Source organism: Vicia villosa, linkage group LG1 (assembly GCF_029867415.1).
Source record: "Vicia villosa cultivar HV-30 ecotype Madison, WI linkage group LG1, Vvil1.0, whole genome shotgun sequence".
Lineage (NCBI taxonomy): Eukaryota > Viridiplantae > Streptophyta > Magnoliopsida > Fabales > Fabaceae > Vicia > Vicia villosa.
This window is the reverse complement of record NC_081180.1, coordinates 46690865-46714611: the sequence shown is the minus strand read 5'-3', so window position 1 is coordinate 46714611 and position 23747 is coordinate 46690865. Positions and strand designations below refer to the sequence as shown.

General features: G+C 32.9%; 2 protein-coding genes across 2 annotated transcripts; both read right to left on the bottom strand.

The window, feature by feature from the left end:
* Positions 1 to 7606: 7606 nt before the first annotated feature.
* Positions 7607 to 9371, bottom strand: LOC131636658 (cytochrome P450 736A117-like). The gene is made up of 2 exons (XM_058907272.1): positions 8441 to 9371; positions 7607 to 8308 (listed from the first exon to the last, which is right to left on the bottom strand). Exons 1-2 carry the CDS (start codon positions 9302 to 9304, stop codon positions 7697 to 7699), a joined length of 1476 nt encoding a protein of 491 aa, XP_058763255.1. The 5' UTR covers positions 9305 to 9371; the 3' UTR covers positions 7607 to 7696.
* An 11908-nt stretch (positions 9372 to 21279) lies between these two features.
* Positions 21280 to 23057, bottom strand: LOC131636642 (cytochrome P450 736A117-like). The gene is made up of 2 exons (XM_058907254.1): positions 22152 to 23057; positions 21280 to 22039 (listed from the first exon to the last, which is right to left on the bottom strand). The coding sequence occupies exons 1-2, from the start codon at positions 23013 to 23015 to the stop codon at positions 21428 to 21430; spliced, it is 1476 nt and encodes a 491-aa protein (XP_058763237.1). The 5' UTR covers positions 23016 to 23057; the 3' UTR covers positions 21280 to 21427.
* Between the last annotated feature and the right edge of the window lie 690 nt (positions 23058 to 23747).

Below are 23747 nucleotides of genomic sequence, written 5' to 3'. Positions count from 1 at the left end.
CTTCCTGAATCTTTTCTAAACACGGTTAAGTGCTTGCACCTTAGAACCGGCGCTCTGATGCCAATTGAAGGATAGAAAAACACTTAGAAAGAGGGGGTTTGAATAAGTGTAGCTTTAAAAACTTGACAGATAAAAAATAAATTGCACAGTTATTTTTATCCTGGTTCGTTGTTAACTAAACTACTCCAGTCCACCCCCGCAGAGATGATTTACCTCAACTGAGGATTTAATCCACTAATCGCACGGATTACAATGGTTCTCCACTTAGTCAGCAACTAAGTCTTCCAGAGTCTTCTGATCACACACTGATCACTCCAGGAACAACTGCTTAGATACCCTCTAAGACTTTCTAGAGTATTCTGATCCACACGATCACTCTAGTTACAACCTGCTTAGATACCCTCTAAGACTTCCTAGAGTATTCTGATCCACACGATCACTCTAGTTCCTTACAACTTAATGTAATCAATTCTAAGAGTATTACAATTGCTTCTTAAAAGCTATAATCACAAACTGTGATATTTCTCTTAACGTTTAAGCTTAATCTCACTAATATATTACAACAGCAATGTAGTGAGCTTTGATGAAGATGAAGATTCTGAGCTTTGAATAGAACAGAGTTTCAGCAAGTTAATATGAGTTGTTTTGTTCAGGATCGTTAACCTTGCTTCTCATCAGAACTTCATATTTATAGGCGTTGGAGAAGATGACCGTTGAGTGCATTTAATGCTTTGCGTGTTCCGTACAGCATCGCATTTAATGTTATACGCTTTTGTCAACTACCTCGAGCCTTGTTCACGCTGTGTCTACTGACGTTGCCTTTAATAGCTTTTAACGTTCCTTTTGTCAGTCAGCGTAGCTTGCCACTTGTACTTCCTTCTGATATGATGTTTGTGAATACAACGTTTGAATATCATCAGAGTCAAACAGCTTGGTGCAAAGCATCTTCTGATCTTCTGACCTTGAAGTGCTTCTGTGCGTGATACCATCAGAACTTCAGTGCTTCTGATCTCATGCTCTTCTGATGCTTCCATAGACCCATGTTCTGATTCTGCTTCGACCATCTTCTGATGTCTTGCCAGACCATGTTCTGATGTTGCATGCTGAACCCTTGAGACAAAGCTTCTGAGCGCTGAATTATGCATACTCTTTATATACTTCCTGAAAAGGAAATTGCATTGGATTAGAGTACCATATTATCTTAAGCAAAATTCATATTATTGTTATCATCAAAACTAAGATAATTGATCAGAACAAATCTTGTTCTAACAATGCTTCCCATGCTTGCAAATGATGTCAACACTTCAAAAAGCTGAAATTTGCCTTCATTTTTCCAAATTCGTGCTGGTGCAATCGATTTGCATCTTATGCAAATCTATTTACATAGCTGAAAAAGGCAAAATCTGGGGAAAAAACAGTTATGCAAATTGATTGCTGTCTTATGCAAATCGATTTGCACTGTTGGCAGAAGCAAATCTGGTGCATAATCAGTTGTGTAAATCGATTTACACCTTATGCAAATCGATTTGCACAGTGCAATTGTTGAAAAATGCTCCTTTTGATGGGTAGTTTGACTTGATACCTACAAAACACAAACATACAAAAGCACAAGGCAATATTTTTGGTATTTTGGTTAGTAAAACATATATATACAAAAAACATTGGTGTTTGATGATTCCCTTGCAGATGAATTGAACATAACACCACAAGTAGAGCTCTAAGTTAAAACTTCTTGATTGATGATTGGTATGCAAATGATGTGTGATATTAGGGTCAAAAATTGGGGTATGACAGTGGCTTTAAGCTTCCACAGACTTTTCATCCACCATCTTGTAGTTCAAGTAGCGGCTGGCAGCATATTTCTTTGCACCAGTTTCTTTAGTGTCATATTTCTTTTGCAGAGCTTCCCAAATCTGCTTAGCAGTCTTGTAATTACTATAGTAATCATACAGGTCATCAACAAGACTGTTCAAAATGTGGTTTTTGCATAGGTACTCAAACTCTTGTCATAGGGAAATTTCTTTCCGGAGCTGTAAGTTATCTGCAGTAGCTTTAGCTTTTGTAGTAGAGTCTAATTCAGGCGTTTTGGAAGTCCCGTCTGTTTTGGAAGTTCCGTCTGATTCAGCAGTTGACTTACCATTAGGTAGCTCGATTGCTCCAGAAGGAACAAGAGGGATATCCTCAGTCAGAACATGGGCAACTTTTTTCAAAGTTTAGAAATATTTCATCTTAGCTTGCCAACATTTGAAATTAGATCCCTCAAACTTGAATGGTTTGTCATTCACAGTAGCGTTCGCAGTAGTACCGATAATTTCCTCAGAAGCCATAGAAATTACAGAAAACGTCTTAAAATTGTTATTTTTTTTCGGTTTTTAAAGTATTGCCACAAAGAAAATTATCGGGACCAGTCGCGTACTAGGTCGTTTTCCTTTAAGACGTTTCGCCGTACTACTAATAATTATGCAAATCAGTTCGAGATTCGACGACGTCTCCAGGATAAAACAATCCGTTTAGACCGTTCGAAGTACACCTTCAGATGGTATAATAACCAGTCGTAGTACCTAGACTTGATCCAGTAGAAAATAAAGAAGAAATTATTTATATGAAGCAGAGTAGGAAGAGAGAAGAGAGAATTTGAATGTGAATTCTGGAGTCAGTTGTAAATGAACGGAAGAACTCTATTTATAGGCAACAGATCCAACTGAGTGGAAAAAATCGTAGATGAAAAAAATCGTGGGAGTGTGAATTTGGCCCAGTTAAACTAGCTGTTTTTTCACTTGGTCAGTAAGTCACACGTATGACACTTGGTGGGCAAGTAAATCGGTAATAAATTAGGTTAAGACTTTGTTTAAGTAGGACACGTCACCATTTCGTAATTAATTAATATTAAATATCAATTAATTTTCTGCTATTAAATAATAGTATTTAATTTTCACCGAATTAATTAATGACAATTAATTTCCACTAATTCGGGTTCCAAAAAACTAATTCATCTAGACCGAACCGAACGGAGCCGGCCGGCCAGACGGCGGTGGCGCACGCGTATGTGTCTTGATGGCTTATGGGTTTATCCTCATTCCTTTACAAAATTGTTGGCGTCCTTGGGCCCAACACCAATTGTCCAAGTTGGAATATATATACACTACTAATATTTGTATTCCCTCCAATGTGAGACTAAAATGAATTTAAAAATGTATTTTTCTTAAAAAATTATATTAAAAAAATGAATTCGTAGGCGGTAGCCTTGGTGGCTTACCCCTGGGGCCGTCCTTGTATACATTGATAAAAAAAAAGTGAAAAAAAAATAAGAAACCATAAATAAGAACGAAATTTTCTTATATACATTCAGGACTGACCCAATACATCTTCAGACCTAAAAAATTACATTAAAAATATGAGGTCCAAGGCCGGCCTTATATACATTGATCAAAAATAAGTGAAAAAATTGAGAAACCACAAATCAAAACGAAATTTTAAAGATAAAACATGATTTTTGTTGTTTTAAATATGTATATATATTTGTGTATAACTGTACATTGTGTATATTTTGTTTTAGTCACTAACCTATTAGCTTCTAGAAATATATGTGTTTTATCTAGTTTATACGAGAGAAGGTTCCTGCTGAACAACTCTTATTCGATCCTAAAATCGAAAGAAAAACATGTAGAAAACTTAGTCAAAATTGGAAACAAAAATCCAAGAGACAAGATATAGAAGAGTCTTCTGTTAAACAACAAAGAACAATGGCTGTAGTAAACAACATCAACGCAAACAACAATGTGGCACACTGTGTCAACAAAGTCTCATATGTCTAGGTCATTTGATTAGAACCCAAAGGAACATCCAACAAAGTGAAATGAAAACAGACTTGTTACAAATTTTGTATGATAACCCTTTTGCAAGTTTAGATCATGAAAACCCATATACACAATTCACAAAATTCTACGAGATCACTAGTACGCTAGAAGCACCAGCAGATGAGGAAGAGACGATATTCCTGCGGTTGTTTCCATACTCATTGAATGGCAAATCAAATAAGTGGTATGTAGACCAACATACGTCGACATGACAAATTGGAATATGTTGGAGTAAAAGTTCCTAAAAATAACAAGTTCATGGAAGCAAAGACTATCATTGTGGTATTTCTCCAAGGCATGACAGAAACTCTATGTGAAGCATGGAAAGGTACAAGTTCTTTCTTAGAAGATGTCAAAATCACAATTTTGACAAACCCACACAAATACACATATTTAGAAATGGACTTCAACAACAACCCAAGTAGTTAGATGTTGTCGCTGGAGGATTTCTGATGTTCAAAAGCTTTGAAGAAGCAACCGCAATCATTGAGCATATGACACTCAATGATCACCAAGGACAACAAAACAGGAACTTGCTCAAAAGAATAATGGTATCATAGAACATAATACCAATTATTCCATTCTTTATCAAAACAAATTGTTAACCTAAACGACGCATGAACTAACTAAACAATTGTTAAAGTTGTCACACCAAATTTGTCTTTGTTCAGTGCCTCAACAAAGACAAATTGCATTCTCAAAACTCTACATCGGAGATCATCCAACTATATGTTGCCCCTTATTATTGGGGAAACAAATTATTTAGGCAATTGAAAGCCTAGGTAATATCAAAATAATAACTTTCCACAGAACAATAATTTCAATCAAGGATGGAGATTCAAAGATGGTCCACTAATAGACAACTTTTCCATTATTACTCACAAACACCTCAACTATTCAATAAAGTAAAAAAGTTGGAGGATACATATTCAATCCGTGTATGCAAGTGTCCATGTCAAGTCACATAAATACCGAAACCTCTAATAAAATGAAGTACAGGAGGGACAACTAGCCAAACAGTTTTCAAATCCCCCGAGCAACACATCAAAAGAAATATCAAGAATAATCCAAAGGAAAACAACAATTATGTTGTGATGGATGATAAAACTGTTGTTCAAACCAAGTAAGAAGTAGCAAAAGAGTCCGAAGAAGAAGAAGAAGAAATACAGAAGGAAGCCTTCCTAAAAAAATTAGAAGGCCTACCCTGAAAGAATGCTTACCCTAGAGTAGTAGTTTTACCTGTCTCTATATATGTAATGTAGAAATTGGAAATGCACTTATTAATTTAGGTATAAGTATTAATATTATACCATTGTCTATGGTAGATAGAATTTGGTGTCAGCAAGTAAAGCCATACGCAGGAGACTTGCAAATAGAAGACAAGACATGTAGGAAACCAGTGGGAGCAGTCAAGGATGTATTGATATGTATACAAGTTGACAACTATACATTTCCGGTAGATTTTGTGATACTACTATATGTCAAAGCATATCCAAAAATACCTTTCATCTTGTTAAGACCTCTAATCAAGATTGAGAAATATTTGTCTTTGCTGTCTTACATTTCAACTTTTGGTTGTCATTTATTGCAATTTACATGTTATTTACCAAGACTTTTCTTTAATTAAAATTTGCATTTATTTTTATAAATAATTGCATTTAATTCAGAGACACAGTTTATCACACAAATACTCTTGATAGAAAAACATTGCTCTCAAGATTTTTTGAGTTAGTCTAATAAACAAAAGAAATTCATGATTGTTTATCAAAAACACCGGTAAATACTGGGGGTTTGGACTTTGTTTAGAAATAGGTATTAATTTTGGCATTTTATAACTTTTTATATTTCTATATTTCATTCTGTCGATTTGCTTAGATTCATAGTGTGTATTTCTATATGAGTTAAAAGGTAGTTCACTGACAGTGTAAAATAATTTTACACTATCATCCAATAGAAAATTATAAATGTGCCATGTCATTAAGTTTTTTTTAAATAAAAAAATGATTTAATTGGATACATGGGTGGTGATTGGTTGACAGTGTAAAACTATTTTACACTGTCAGTGCATCACCTATTTTCTCAAATATTAATATGTTTTTTTAAAATTTATAATTTTGCGGGCCTGATGGGCTACCCACGACCCATATGGGCTAGCCCGAATGGGTAGCAGACTTTTTAGGACTGGGCTAAAAAGGCCTTGAAAAATATGGGCTCTAAATTTAAGGCCCAAGCCCTATGATTTTTCGGGCCTGACGGGCCGGCCCGTATGGGCTAGCCCATTTTGACAGCTCTACCTGAAGGATAAAAAAATAATAATTTATTATAGAGTTAAATATACATTATCCCGCAATATAAGCGAGATTTGGTTTACCTCCTATAAATACTTTTTTTTTTTGTATTTCCAGTGAAAATTCTATGACAAAATGTCTTTTGTCCCCAAAGGGCAAAAATTACTATAAAAAAAATTATACACGCTTAGGGGTACCCCAAAATAACGGGGTGTAATAAAAAAAAATTAAAGGGGTAAATCAAAACTTGCCTATATTGCTGGAGTAATCCAAAAATATATATATTTAAAGGGTGTAAATCAAAATTTGCTTATATTATAGGGATAATCCAATTTTTTTAAGGGGTAAATTAAAATTCGCTTATATTGCAGGGAGTAACGTATATTTAACCCTTTATTATGAAGATCTATGATCTAGCTCTCGAATATATATATATATATATATATATATATATATATATATATATATATATATATATATATATATATATATATATATATATAAAATAAAGGATCACTAGCAAAGAATAATTTATTTTATTTATAATTTATTGATTAAAGAAAGATTATTCCTTGCATCAATCATATTATACCATCTTTTTGGGATTGTATCAATAATATAAAAGAATCTCAAAAATATTAAATCAATAATGCTAATTTCTTCAAAGGATTGGAAATGTTATTATTTTTATTAATAAAATTTATTTGATTGAAATCCTTGAATAACTACATATATATATATATATATATATATATATATATATATATATATATATATATATATATATATATATATATATATATTTGATTAAATCAATAATGGTGTTTGAGGGAGAAAAGAAGATTGTTGGGAGTATTTGGTGTGTGAGGGAGAAAAGAAGAGTGATTTAGAGTCTGAGTTTGTAGAGAAAATAAAAAAGGTTGAGCTTGATAAGACATTGCTGGTTTTAAAAATATAAAATAATATTAAAAGTTGAAAATAGATTAATTAAATAGACGTGTGGTAAAGAATACGGAAGTAGGTTTGAGAAAACAACAAACATGGCACTTTGTGGAAGTAACAAGGGCGTTTTGGTCTTTTCTAGAGCCATTTTTTTATATATGATATTTATGTTATAGTTTTTGACTATTTTATTAAGATTGACAAGTATTTATTTGATAATTAAAGATTATCAAATTTGTTATTAATTTATGTTATCGTTATTAGTGTGTTTTATAAAAATATAAATAAAACGAATCGCTGAAATATAAAATAAATTTGTTTCTGTATGTTAGATATTTATTTTTTAAATTTTATATTGTAAAAATAATTCTTAACGGTGATTTGATTGAATAATTTATATTTTTAAAAATAATGTATTTCCCTATAATAAATCATCTTCTATTGTATTATTCAGTTTCTGTCATATTTGCTATCATTATAGTATACTTTTAATTTATTCATAACTATTCTGGACATTAATTTAAACTTTCAAATTTAATTTATATAAATTCCAATAAGACACACAGACACAAATAATTCAATCTCCATTATTGCTTCCTACTCCATCATTCAGTTCTGATTAGAAACTGCTGCATATGCCATAAGAGGAAACTTCCTGTGGACAGTAAAACCAAATGCTTCAGACATATCCACCTTGGCCCCAGCACCACCAGGTAACTCCCAGTTAAACTGATGCACAAGGTTCGCCAACACAAGATCATTTGCAGCCATAGCATACACTAGTCCTGGACAACCTCTTCTCCCCGATCCAAACGGAATCAACTGGTAATCTATTCCTTTCACATCCACCGATGTATCCAAGAATCTCTCTGGCCTGAACTCATCTGGTTGATCCCAATATCTTGGATCTCTTGCAATTCCCCATGCATTGATAAAAACTCTTGTCCCTGCTTTAATGTTGTATCCATTTACTTTCACGTCTTGTCTACATTCTCGAGGGACTAGTAGTGGAATCGGAGGATACATCCGTAGTGCTTCTTTAGCGACCGCCTTTAAGTATTTCATGTTACTTAAATCGTCTTCAGTTATGTATGTTCTTCCATTCGCCACTGTCCTTGCTTCTTCTTTTAATCTCTTCATCATGTGTGGATTCTTCAAGAGTTCCGACATTTCCCATTCTAACAAAGTTGATATGGTGTCTGTACCCGCAACAAACATATCCTGTATAATATAGTTCAGAATTATTCAATAAATCTGAAAAATAATTTTTTTCTTATAACGAAGACCAGAGACATAAAGACACACGGAGTTAGAGACAGTATAATATATAGAGATTTATAGTTTAACACTTACCAGTAACAAAGCCTTTATGGTTGTTCTATCGATGGGAAAGCCGAGTGATTCTATCCTTTGGATCCAAAGCAAAACATCAACCAAATCAGTCTGTTCTTCATCATCACCTTTGGGATTATTGAAACGTTCCTCGACTACACCCTCCAAAAGATCGTCAAATTGTTTGGCAACCTTCTTTGCTCTTGAGTAATATCCAGAAAGATGTGTCATCCAATCAAGGCTAGGAACATAGTCCCCAACCATAAAAGTACCAAGCAACTCAGTAAAATCCATCATCAACTTAGCAAATCCTGTCCCACTTTCCCCACTATACTTATTTCCCAATGTAGCCCTGCAAACCACATCATTAGTTTTGGACGCGATCAATTCGCTTAAATTCACCGGTAATGATTTCGAAGAGTAGTCTCTTATTTTGTCCATCATTAAAACAAGTTCTTCCTCTCTCACAGCGCGAAGAGATTTAACCCTCTTAGCACTAAGAAGATGTAACATACAAATGCTTCTCAACTGTCTCCAATACTCTCCATATGGAGCAGATGAAACATCTCTGAAGTTATACAAAAGTATGTCGTAGTTAATCTTGGGGGGTCTGTTAGCAAAGACATGATCATGAGTTTTGGTTATGTCACGTGCAGCTTCAGCGGATGAGATGACAAGAATAGGAACTTTACCAAAATACATTTGCATGAAAGGACCATACTTTTTGGCAAGAGCATAAAAATTACGGTGAGGGAAGGAACCAATTTGATGAAGATTTCCTATTAAAGGTAATCTTGGAGGTGAGTTTTTGGTTTCTGAAGAATAGGAATATAATTTGATTAGAAGAAAAAGAAAGAGAAAAGTGGAAGAGATTATGATTAGCATTGTGCTTATTGTGTCTGTGTTTCTTCTCTTAATATTTTTCTTCTTGGATTTTGGAGTTAAGGCAGTGCAATATATAGCTTCATCTAAATCTAATCACGTTATTGATTTATATTTGCTGAATAGTCAATGGAATCGGCTGAATTTCTTTTAAAAAATATAAAAACGTTGTTATTTATTTTTCTCTGTTTTCTGAAATTGGTGTTTGTTTTTGCTGTTTAGTCAATGGAATCGGCTTCATTTGTTTTAAATAAGAGAAAGATATTGTTATTCAATTTTGCTGGTTGAGGAAATACATGTAATGCCACACAATTTGGTTGGTGTTAAAAATGGATTTAAATAAGTATATTTTTGAAAAAAACTGCTGTATCCGTTTGAGTTGTTCATTGGCAAATGTTTTTACAGGAGTATACCTCTTGTCTCTTGCATGTTTCATAACTTCAAATTTAGTTAAATAAGTTTGACACTAATCTTTTATTCTACAAGAAAACATTATAAAAACCTCTCATTTATTTATGACCGGTAAAGAAACACATGTTTGCACTTTTCTTATATACATTTTTGTTTTTTTTCGGTTTTTAAAATATTGGCACAAAAAAAAATTATCGGGACGAGTCGCGTACTAGGTCGTTTTCCTCTAAGACGTTTGGTCGTACAGCCAATAATTATGCAAAACAATTTGAGATTCGACGACGTCTCCAGGATAAAACAGTCCGTCAGAGAATACGACTATCATTTGCACTGTGGTAGATCGTTCGAAGTACACCTTCAGATGGTATAATAACCAGTATATGGTATAATAACCAGTCGTAGTATCTCGGCCTCAGTTGTCACATAGGTGAGTCTATCAAGAGTACTCTTGTAGCCTAGGTACTCCCTCATACAGATTATAGATCTCATTAAGAGTTTATATTATCTCATCCTCTTATTACTTCAAGATTCATGCTTCTCTGATTTACTCTTAGCATGATCGCTACATATTACTCACAACTTGTTATTATCCATTGAACCTATTTCTTGGGATCTCCAGTCATTTAGGTCGGGTTACCATCATGAGCAACTCATTTCCGTATAGACATTAATCCCATCTTATTGGATGTATTATGGACTTTCTCTCTAACTAATCCTTTCGTCAAAGGATCTGCTAAGTTTTCATCAGTGCGTACATGATCCACTCTTACAGCTCCTTTAGAGATACAGTCTCTAACGGTGTTGTGCTTTCTTCTTATTTGACGTCTTTTACCATTATAATAACGGTTCTCAATTTTGCAATAGCCTTTGTACTATCGCAGTGGATCAACACAGCTGGAATTGGTTTTTCCAGTAACTGGATCTCAGATAGCAAGCATCTTAGCCAACTTGCTTCTTCACTAGCTGTGGCTAGTGCTATCATCTCAGATTCCATTGTAGACTGAGCCAGGATGGTCTATTTCTTTGATTTCCAAGATACAGCTCCCCCAGCTATACTAAATATATAGCCACTAGTAGCTTTGGAATCATCCGATAAGGTGTTCAAATCTGCATCACTGTACCCTTCTAGTACAGCAGGAAATTTCTTATAATGTAGGCCGAGATCTAAGGTCCTTTTAAAGTACCTCATGACTTGCTCAATAGCTTGCCAGTGCTCATTGCTCGGCCTACTCGTAAACCTGCATAACAATCCAACGACATATGCAATGTCAGGTCTAGTACAATCAGTGGCATATCAAAGACTGCCAATGATGCTCGCATATTCGGTTTGTCTAACACTTTCTCCAGTGTTTTTAAACAGTTTCACACTTGGATCATATGGTGTGCATGATGGTTTACATTCAAAGTATTTATATTTCTTTAAAATCTTCTCTATATAGTGTGATTGATCCAAAGAAATTTCTTGCTAGGATCGCGTGATCTTGATACCAAGAATCACACTCGCTTCTCCGAGGTCTTTCATATCAAAGTTGTTGCACAACAATGATTTCATAGCATTAATAGCCTGAATGTTTGATCCAAATATGAGTATATCGTCTACATATAGACATATGATAGTGCATATGCGATTCTCAGATTTGTAATAAACGCAATTGTCACTTTCATTCACTTTGTATCCATTCGATGTCATTAGGTTATCAAACTTTTCATGCCATTGCTTAGGAGCTTGTTTTAGTCCATACAGAGACTTATCTAACTTACAGACCTTATTTTCTTGTCCATTGATCATAAAACAACAAAACCTTCTAATTGTTCCATATAGATTTCTTCTTCTAACTCACCGTTTAAAAAAGTTGTTTTAACATTCATTTGGTGTACTATTAAGTTATAAATAGAAGCAATTGAAATAAGTACCCTAATGGATGTAATTCTAATGACCAGAGAGAAGGTGTTGAAGAAATCTACATTTTCTCTTTGTCTAAAACCCTTGGCTATAAGGCGAAACTTGTATTTATCAATAGTTCCATCAAGTTTTAGTTTCTTTTTCAAAATTCATTTACAACCGATTGGTTTTCAACCAGGAGGCAAGTCTACTAAGTGTCATGTCTTGTTAGACTCCAAAGAATCTATCTCATCATTAATAGCTTCTTGCCATAAGTCTGCATCCAGAGATGACAGTGCTTCTTGAAGATTTATTGGGTCTTATTCTACATTATAAGCCGCATAATCAGGCCATAGTCTTTAGAAACTCTTACTCTTTTACTTCGTCGAAGTTATGTTTCTACGTTGTTGTTTCTTTTTGTGCTTCTTATCACAGGAATGTGACTCGATTGAGTGCCCCCACTATTTCTCGAGTTGAAAGGAAATTTGTCTTCAAAAAAATCAACATTGTTTGATTCTATGATCACTTTTGCATTTAGGTCATAAAACCTCTATGCCTTATTGTTTGCTGTATATCCAATGAATACACATTCATATGCTCTACTAGAGAGTTTAACTCGTTTCAGATCCAGAATTCTGACATAAGCCAGACATCCCCAAGTTCTCAAATAAGACAAGTTTGTTTGTTTTTTCTTTAATATCTCATAAGGAGAGATCTTAATTTTTGACTTGGGTATTCTATTCAGGACATAGCAAACAGTCAATAAAATTTCCCCCCACCAGTGAGGTGCAACACCAGAATTCATCATAATTGCAACAACAAGTTCAGTAAGAGTTCTATTGTTTCTTTCTGCTTTACCATTCATTTCAGGAGAATATGGAGCAGTTGCTTTATGTACAATTTCATGTTTAATATAAAAATCATTGAATAACCCAGAATCGTATTCAGTTCCCTTATCACTACAAAGTCTCTTAATCTTCTTACTAAACTAATTCTCAATTTCAGTTACACACATCTTAAACATGTCAAGCGTTTCACTGTTGTTCTTCATTAAGTATACATAAGTATAATCAGGGCAATCGTCAATAAAAGTAATAAAGTATCGTTTATTATTTCTAGTTAAAGTTCCATCTAATTCACTTAAATCAGAGTGTATAAAATCTAGGGGATCAAATTCTTTAATAATTGATTTATGTGAAGTCTTAGTTATTTTAGCTTGACTACAATATTCACATTTATTTGAATCATTGACATTTAATTTAAGGATTAAGCCTAAGTCGCTTGCATTAGTAATAACTCGCTTATTAGCGTGACAAAGTCTAGCATGCCAAATTTTAAAATCACACAAATAGTATACAGAAGGAGAAATTTTATTCAAATCAACATTCAACTTAAACAGGCCATCAGCGGCGTACCCTTTCCTAACAAAAATACCATTCTTAGTGATGGTGTACAAATCTGCCCCTATAGTTTCACTAAACCTTGCCTTATTTAAAAGAAAACCAAAAACTAGATTCTTCCTAATTTCAGGAACGTGCATGACGTCCTTCAAGATCAAAGTCTTTCCTAAGGCGAGTTTCAGCTCAACATCTCCAATTCCAGCAAAATTAGTGGTGTGAACATCTCCCAGCAACACTTTCTTATCTTCAAAAATAGTGTATGTCTTGAACATAGCACAATCATAACAGACATGACGAGAGGTGCCAGTGTCTATCCACCAACCATAACTTCCACCAACCATGTTGACTTCAGTGATCATAGCAACAAATGGCTCATCAGTCAAGTTAACCTGAGCATTTGAGCCAACAATAGGTTTAGGCATGCTCTTACATTTTTTTGCCATATGACCTGGTTTCCTAGAAAGTGAAAACCGGAGCGTCATTTCTTTGAGGTGGTGGTTGCTGCCTAGCAAATGGAGCTGATGAGGCCCTTGAGGGATTCTCATTCTTAATTCGGTTCAAAGCATTGCGGTTTTAATTCTTTAATGGTTTTCCAGTAGGCTTTGATACCAAACTGAATCTCTTTTTTGTTAGAAATAACTAAGACTTCATCTTTCTTATCTTGTCTCCGAGCTTCCTCTTCAATTCGAAGGCGAGTAATCAAACTCTCGATCGAAAACACTTTTGTTTTGTGGCGAAGCACGTTTTTGAAATCTTTCCAACCAGGGGGCAATTTGTCAATGATAACAGCAATTTGAAATTGTTCATTGAGGGGCATACCTTCTGTAATTATTTCATGAGCAATTTTCTGAAGTTCGTGGCTTTGAGCTTCCACTGACTTTTCATCCACCATCTTGTAGTTCAAGTAGCGGCTGACAGCATATTTCTTTGCACCAACTTCTTCAGTGTCATATTTCTTTGGCAGAGATTCCCAAACCTGTTTAGCAGTCTTGTAATTACTGTAGTAATCATACAGGTCATCAACAAGAATTTTCAGAATGTGGTTTTTGCATAGGTACTCAAACTCTTGTCATAGGGAAATTTCTTCCCGGAGCTGTAAGTTATTTGCAGTAGCTTTAGCTTTTGTAGTAGAGTCTAATTCAGGCGTTTTGGAAGTCCCGTCTGTTTTGGAAGTTCCGTCTGATTCAGCAATTGACTTACCATTAGGTAGCTCGATTGCTCCAGAAGGAACAAAAGGGATATCCTCAGTCAGAACATGGGCAATTTTTTTCAAAGTTTAGAAATATTTCATCTTAGCTTGCCAACGTTTGAAATTAGATCCCTCAAACTTGAATGGTTTGTCATTCACAGTAGTGGCCGCAGTAGTATTGATAATTTCCTCAGTAGCCATAGAAATTATAGAAAATGTCTTAAAATTGTTATTTTTTCCCGGTTTTTTAAGTATTGCCACAAAGAAAATTATCGGGACCAATCGCGTTCTAGGTCGTTTTCCTTTAAGACGTTTTGCCGTACTACTAATAATTATGCAAAGAAGTTCGAGATTCGACGACATCTCCAGGATAAAACAACCTGTTTAGACTGTTCGAAGTACACCTTCAGATGGTATAATAACCAGTCGTAGTACCTAGAATTGATCCAGTCGAAAATGAAGTAGAAATTATTTATATGAAGCACAGTAGGAAGAGAGAAGAGAGAATTTGAATGTGAATTCTGGAGTCAGTTGTAAATGATTGGAAGATCAGGTCATTTCACTCAAGATCAGGTTGAGTTCATATCTTTTTACGTGGCTCGATTAAGCTGTGGCGGTCTTATCACTCAAGATCAGGTTTTCGGCGATTATATCATGCCAGCATTTATAGGTTGTGATAATGATTATGCATTTGTTGGTTGGAGTAGCTGCTGATGTAATTTAGAGCTTTATTGTGGGAGGTGTACAGGTTTTCGACAGTCTTTTAGCATGGATGCCCGAACATGTCATCATGTGAGTTATCCAATGAACACTTCTTATATATATGTGTGTTATTTACTACTGGTCTATTACTGTTGGTATTCCTTAATTATCTTACTCTATTGCTGCATTGTTGTTTATTGCTATTGGGAGTTTTGATCAGTTGGCATATGATTCGACAGGAGGTACATACCCAACAATTCTTCACCAGTAAATTTCTTTGTATTGTTGTTGAGAAGAGAAAACAATGTATGATTACTTGCTTAACCCCAAGAAGGTACAACATTTTGATTGTTATTTAAGTGTTTCTATTTAGATGATTTTTCTACTATGAATAAGCTGTTGTGCTGCTAATTTTTTATGGCTATATAATATTGATAATTTTAGATATGAGAATTTACCATGATGATTCATCTTCCTCTGGAGATTGTTCCGAGGGAAATGAAGGATGGGATCAAATTGGAAACAGTGAATACAATGGAGAGCAGCCGGTAACTTTCATGGAAAATGATTATCAAGTTCTGTCAAAAGTGTAGCTATGTATATATTGAAAAACAATGATGTTAAATAGATGAATCAACTCCCGAGTTTTGATTAGATTTTATTTCAACTAGGAAGTGGTTTATACAATCTAGCTTGGGACATAGATAGACGGTGCCTATCATGTTTTAATTCGAATTTTTCAAAGTTTAGTTTTAACTTTATATATTGAATAAATAGCCTTGAAATTTTCATGAATTTTGCAATGTTGATAAAGGTTTAAATATGAAAATTTACCATGATGATTCATCACTAAAGCGTTGATATTAACCTTCACGTGAATATATAAAATTGGATAAGCTATATTGATTAGATGAAAAAGAGTAATAATACACCATAAGTTCATGGAGTGTTTAAAATAATTTAAATTTAAATTGTTAATTGATCTCAATATCTCTAATTACTCACTATATTGCAGTTACCAACTATATTGTATTCTACTATACAAATTTTCTGAATTGTATATTCTATTTATAAAAATATATCACATAATTTGGTTAATAAAATACTTAACAAGATGGAGTAGTTAATAATTTTAAATATTTGAAGTATTTTTTATTTCAAATTTACTAACAAATTGATTTTTATAAATATATTATAGACATAATTATCTATATAATTTTAATTATTTGGTTTTTGCGGATGCACGGAATATTAATTGATGCATGCATTATTGTTCTAGGTGATGATATTAATTTTTTCGTAGATATTTTATTGAAACTCACTCTTTTCACTGACACTCACTATCTTTTACCGACTTTTACTGAAACTCACTTTTACTGAAACTCATTACTTTTACGGGTCACTATTACCACAATACCTTTTTAACCTTTAGCTCAATAAAATGTACTAGAGTTTTAAGTTTTAAGTTTTTATCAATTATGTATTTAAAAATTTATAAATTTTGTAACAAATCCTTAGGTACTAGACCCGATGTAAATTTTACTAACTCCTGTGAATTTTATTACTAAAACTCATTATTTTTATGGGTCACTATCACCACAATCAGAGTCGGCCCTGAGCCAGGGCAAGCAGGCCCACAGTCCAGGGCCTCAATTTGGAAGGTGTATATAAAAATTATAATACTGATGAACTAAAATATATATTGGTTACCGAACTTAAAAAACATTTGAATGTTGGTGATCCAGCGGTTTATTATTTTTTTTTATGCTTATTGTCACCGATTCAAACCTTGCTTCTACCATATTTTTCATTTTCATAACATTATAATTCATTATTTCATAACATCTCAGTAAATAAAAATGGAGGTACCTAATTACATAGGTTCTCAAATTTTAATTATAATGTTTTTATACAATCAATTAAAATTGAAATTTTTAATCAAATTTTATTTTCAATTATTTATTATAACTCTTATAATTTTAATTTATTTTAGTGTAAATTTTAAAATTTATTTATATATTATAATTAAATATTTAAAAGTTAATGATATAATTAACTTATTCATTATTCAATTTTTATGATGAAATCAAATTCACTATTATTTATTTATGCTTTGATTTATTATTTTTATGATCATAAAAATAAATTTCTTACCAGTCAGGTAAACCTACGTATTAGAATCAAGACGTTGTTTAGACTTACTTTTATATTTCTTAGTCATATGACTTGGTTTTTCACAACTAAATTAAGAGAAAATACTACTTTCATTTCTTTGAGATGATGTTTGTTACCTATAAATTAGAGCAATTAAGGTCCTTAAAAGTTTTTTATTCTTAATTCAGTTAATCATATTGTGATTTTGAATTCTTTAATGATTTGCAGATGATCTTCTTATTTGTATTGAATTTTTTTTCTTCATATTTTTGATCTTGTCTTTGAGAGATCCATTTTTTATTAATCAGGGGTCCATTTCTTTGTTTGCCCTGGGCCTCTAAAAAGTTGGGACCGGCCCTGACCACAATACCTTTTTTATTTTATTCAACAAAATATTTGTACATATTTATAGTCACTTCCATGGATGATGTTTCACATTAACATTTCTAAGTATATTCCTAAGAACCATTAAGGTATATGTGCTCCTTTCGTTTGTACTATATTATTCACATTAAGATATGAATTACCCTTGCGGACGCACGGGTCTTCTACTAGTTATTTATATGAAGCAGAGTAGAAAGAGAGAAGAGAGAATTTGAATGTGAATTCTGGAGTCAGTTGTAAATGATTGGAAGAACCCTATTTATAGGCAACAGATACAACTGAGTGGAAAAAATCGTAGATGAAAAAAAATCGTGGGAGCGTGAATTTGGCTCAAAATTTTGCACGGTTAAGTGATTGTTAAAAAGTGCCTAAAAAAATATTGATTATGGTTAAATAATAAAGAAATAAAGCTCTTATTTATTTTCCGCAGTTAAACCATCATAAACTTACATAGGGCCTCCGAAAATTTAAGACGATTTTGTTTTTTTAAATTAACCAATTATACAATACACATCCTAAATAGTTGTTGTTATTATAAATTTTTAATATAAGTTATTATATAATTGACATATAAATTAATTTAAAAATGTATTTTTCTTAAAAAGTTATATTAAAAAAATGAGTTCGTAGGCGGTAGCGTTGGTGGCTTACCCCTGGGGCCGGCCTTGTATACATTGATAAAAAATAAGTGAAAAAAAATAAGAAACCATAAATCAGAACAAAATTTTCTTATATATTCAGGACTGACCCAATATATCTTGAGGCCTAAGGCAAAACTTTAGATTATATATTTTAATTTAATAAAAATTATTTAATATTAAATTAATATATTTTAAATTTTTTAGAATGTAAAATCATTAATTATTTTAATTAATTTTAGAGGTTAAAGATAGTGCACTGACAGTGTAAAATTTTTTTACACTGTCATTCAATAGAATCAAATCGTTTTGCCATGTCATATAAATTTTTTAAAATTTACAATCTGATTTGTCCTGATTCATGGTCGTGATTGGTTGACAGTGTAAAACTTTTTTACACTGTCAGTGCATCACCCATTTTCTCTTAATTTTATTTAATATTTTCTTTCGATTGATAATCATTTAAAAAAAATCAAAATTGAAAAAATATTCTAAAGTTCCTTAAAAAAATAAAATTTCAAGTATTCTTTTATCTAAGATAATTTAAAAGTGGAAAGTGGGATAGTGCTAATGGCTCAAAATTTGCATGGTTAAGTCATGGTTAAAAAGTGCCTCAAAAAATATTGATTATGGTTAAATAATAACGAAATGCTACTATTTATTTTCCACAGTTAAACCATCATACACTTACATAGGGCCTCCGAAAATTTAAGACGATTATTAACCAATTATACAATACACATCCTAAATAGTTGTTATTATAAATTCTTAATATATGTTGTTATATAGTTGACAAATAAATTTATTTAAAAATGTATTTTTCTTAAAAAATTCAGTTAATTAAAACTAAAAAATTATATTAAAAATATGAGGTCCAAGGCCGGCCTTATATACATTTATCAAAAATAAGTGAAAAAATTGAGAAACCAAAAATCAAAACAAAATTTTAAAGATAAAACATAATTTTTGTTGTTTTAAATATGTATATATATTTGTGTATATGTACATTGTGTATATTTTGTTTTAGTCACTAACCTATTAGCTTCTAGAAATATATTTGTTTTTTCTAGTTTATACGAGAGAAGGTTCCTGCTGAACAACTCTTATTCGATCCTAAAATCAAAAGAAACACACGCAAACAACTTAGTCAAAATTGGAAACAAAAGTCCAAGAGACAAGATCTAGAAGAGTCTTATGTTTAACAACAAAGAACAGTGGATGTAGTAAACAACATCAACGCAAACAACAATGTGGCACACTGTGTAAACAAAGTCTCATATGTCTAGCTCATTTGATTAGAACCCAAAGGAACATCCAACAAAGTGAAATGAAAACAGACTTGTTACAAATTTTGTATGATAACCTTTTTGCAAGTTTAGATCATGAAAACCCATATACACAATTCACAAAATTCTACGAGATCACTGGTACGCTAGAAGCACCAGCAGATGAGGAAGAGACGATATTCCTGCGGTTGTTTCCACACTCATTGAATGGCAAATCAAATGAGTGGTATATAGACCAACATACGTCGACATGACAAATTGGAATTTGTTGGAGTAAAAGTTCCTAAAAATAACAAGTTCATGGAAGCAAAGACTATCATTGTGGTATTTTTCCAAGGCATGACATAAACTCTATGCGAAGCATGGAAAGGTACAAGTTCTTTCTTAGAAGATGTCAAAATCACAATTTTGACAAACCCACACAAATACACATATTTAGAAATGGATTTTCAAAAGCTTTGAAGAAGCAACCGCAATCATTGAGCGTATGACACTCAATGATCACCAAGGACAACAAAACAGGAACTTGCTCAAAAGAATAATGGTATCATAGAACATAATACCAATTGTTCCATTCTTTATCAAAACAAATTGTTAACCTAAACGACACATGAACTAACTAAACAATTGTTAAAGTTGTCACACCAAATGAAGGAAACGCATTCAGTGCCTCAACAAAGACAAATTGCATTCTCAAAACTCTACATCGGAGATCATCCAACTATATGTTGCCCCTTATTATTGGGGAAACAAATTATTTAGGTAATTGAAAGCCTAGGTAATATCAAAATAATAACTTCCCACAGAATAATAATTTCAATCAAGGATGGAGATTCAAAGATGGTCCACTAATAGACAACTTTTCCATTATTACTCACAAACACCTCCACTATTCAATAAAGTAAAAAAGTTGGAGGATACATTCAATCCGTGTATGCAAGTGTCCATGTCAAGTCACATAAATACCGAAACCTCTAATAAAATGAAGTACAGGAGGGACAACTAGCCAAACAGTTTTCAAATCTCCCGAGCAACACATCAAAAGAAATACCAAGAATAATCCAAAGGAAAACAACAATTATGTTGTGATGAATGATAAAACTGTTGTTCAAACCAAGTAAGAAGTAGCAAAAACAGCAAGAAGAAGAAGAGAAGAAATGCAGAAGGAAGCCTTCCTGGAAATTAAATTAGAAGGCCTACCCTGAAAGAAGGCTTACCCTAGAGTAGTAGTTTTACCTGTCTCTATATATGTAATATGGAAATTGGAAATGGACTTATTAATTTAGATATAAGTATTAATATTATACCATTGTCTATGGTAGATAGAATTTGGTATCTGCAAGTAAAGCCATACGCAGGAGACTTGCAAATAGAAGACAAGACATGTAGGAAACCAGTGGGAGCAGTCAAGGATGTATTGATATATACAAGTTGACAACTATACATTTCTGGTAGATTTTGTGATACTACTATATGTCAAAGCATATCCAAAAATACCTTTCATCTTGTTAAGACCTCTAATCAAGATTGAGAAATATTTGTCTTTGCTGTCTCACATTTCAACTTTTGGTTGTCATTTATTGCAATTTACATGTTATTTACCAAGACTTTTCTTTAATTAAAATTTCCATTTACTTTTATAAATAATTGCATTTAATTCAGAGACACAGTTTATCACACAAATACTCTTGATAGAAAAAAAATTGCTCTCAAGATTTTTTGAGTTAGTCTAATAAACAAAAGAAATTCATAAACAAAAGAAATTCATGATTGTTTATCAAAAACACCGGTAAATACTGGGAGTTTGGACTTTGTTTAGAAATAGGTATTAATTTTGGCATTTTATAAATTTTTATATTTCTATATTTCATTCTGTCGATTTGCTTAGATTCATAGTGTGTACTTTTAATTTACTTATAACTATTGTATTCATTAATTTCAAGTCTAATGTAATTTATTTAAATTTTAAATAACATATACATATACATGTATATATGAAGTGTATACCGATACAAGACATAGAAGCCAAGGGTTACTACATCAATAATTTAAATTCCATTATTGCTTCCTACTCACTCATTCAGTTCTGATTAGAAACTGCTGCATAGGCCATAAGAGGAAACTTCCTGTGGACAGTAAAACCAAATGCTTCAGACATATCGACCTTGGCCCCAGCACCACCAGGTAATTCCCAGTTAAACTGATGCACAAGGTTCGCCAACACAAGATCATTAGCAGCCATAGCATACACTAGTCCTGGACAACCTCTTCTCCCCGATCCAAACGGAATCAACTGGTAATCTATTCCTTTCACATCCACCGATGTATCCAAGAATCTCTCTGGCCTGAACTCATCTGGTTGATCCCAATATCTTGGATCTCTTGCAATTCCCCATGCATTGATAAAAACTCTTGTCCCTGCTTTAATGTTGTATCCATTTACTTTCACATCTTGTCTACATTCTCGAGGGACTAGCAGTGGAATCGGAGGATACATCCGTAGTGCTTCTTTACCGACCGCCTTTAAGTATTTCATGTTACTTAAATCGTCTTCAGTTATGTATGTTCTTCCATTCGCCACTGTCCTTGCTTCTTCTTTTAATCTCTTCATCATGTGTGGGTTCTTCAAGAGTTCCGACATTTCCCACTCAAGCAAAGTTGATATGGTATCAGTACCCGCAACAAACATGTCCTGCATAATATAGTTCAGACACATTAACTATGTTATAATTTTAAAATGTAAACTTTCTCTTATAATAAAGATTAAAGATAGAGAGTAATATGATTTTTAGTTTAACACTTACCAGTAACAAAGCCTTTATGGTTGTTCGGTCTATAGGAAAGCCGAGTGATTCTGTCCTTTGGATCCAAAGCAAAACATCAACCAAATCAGTCTGTTCTTCATCATCACCTTTGGGATTATTGAAACGTTCCTCGACTACACCCTCCAAAAGATCGTCAAATTGTTTGGCAACTTTCTTTGCTCTTGAGTAATATCCAGAAAGATGTGTCATCCAATCAAGGCTAGGAACATAGTCCCCAACCATAAAAGTACCAAGCAACTCAGTAAAATCCATCATCAACTTAGCAAATCCTGTACCACTTTCACCACTATACTTATTTCCCAAAGTAGCCCTGCAAACAACGTCATTAGTCTTTGACGCGATCAATTCGCTTAAATTCACCGGTAATGATTTCGAAGAGTAGTCTCTTATTTTGTCCATCATTAAAACAAGTTCTTCCTCTCTCACAGCGCGGAGAGACTTAACCCTCTTAGCACTAAGAAGATGTAACATACAAATGCTTCTCAACTGTCTCCAATACTCTCCATATGGAGCAGATGAAACATCTCTGAAGTTATACAAAAGTATGTCGTAGTTAATCTTGGGGGGTCTGTTAGCAAAGACATGATCATGAGTTTTGGTTATGTCACGTGCAGCTTCAGCGGATGAGATGACAAGAATAGGAACTTTACCAAAATACATTTGCATGAAAGGACCATACTTTTTGGCAAGAGCATAAAAATTACGGTGAGGGAAGGAACCAATTTGATGAAGATTTCCTATTAAAGGTAATCTTGGAGGTGAGTTTTTGGTTTCTGAAGAATAGGAATAGAATTTGATAAGAAGAAAAAGAAAGAGAAAAGTGGAAGAGATTATGATTAGCATTGTGCTTATTGTGTTTGTGTTTGTGTTTGTTTGGAGTTAAGGTAGTGCAATATATATATTATGATTTGTGATTTATGTTTGCTGAATAATTGTCAATAGAATCGGCTGGATTTCTTTTAAAAAAATATAAAGTAATTGTGCTGCATTGTAGTATTACAGTCAACCGAATCGGCTTAATTTGTTTAAGAAAAAGATAAAAGGATATTTTTATTCAATTTTGCCGGAGTGTCCAACAAAATGAATATCAAGCAGGTCCTTGTTACTGCTCAGATTGAAAAATGATAAAGTATAATGAATCACATGGCATTTCAGTTTCCAATATGTATATGATATATGATATTTAAAAATCTAAAAAAGATAATATAAATACTGACTTTCGAATCAAATTGTAAATACTATGATTAACTAATTATTAACAAGTTAGGTTCCTGTACTTACTCATCTAATAAAACAATTATACTAATTCTTATTAAAAAGTTAGGTTCCTGTACTTACTCATCCAATAAATAGATTAGGGAGGCCGCTCTAATTCCAATGGAATTAAAAATCTGACACTTGCAATACATATTAATATTCATGTTCCAACATTAGAACTTAATGTTAAAGATAAATGTTACAATATCTGTTGACAGACAGAACTAACATATCAAAACTATAACTTATGCATAAATAAATTACAGAATTATTAATAACACAGATAATTGTTAACCCAGTTCGGTGCAACGTCACCTA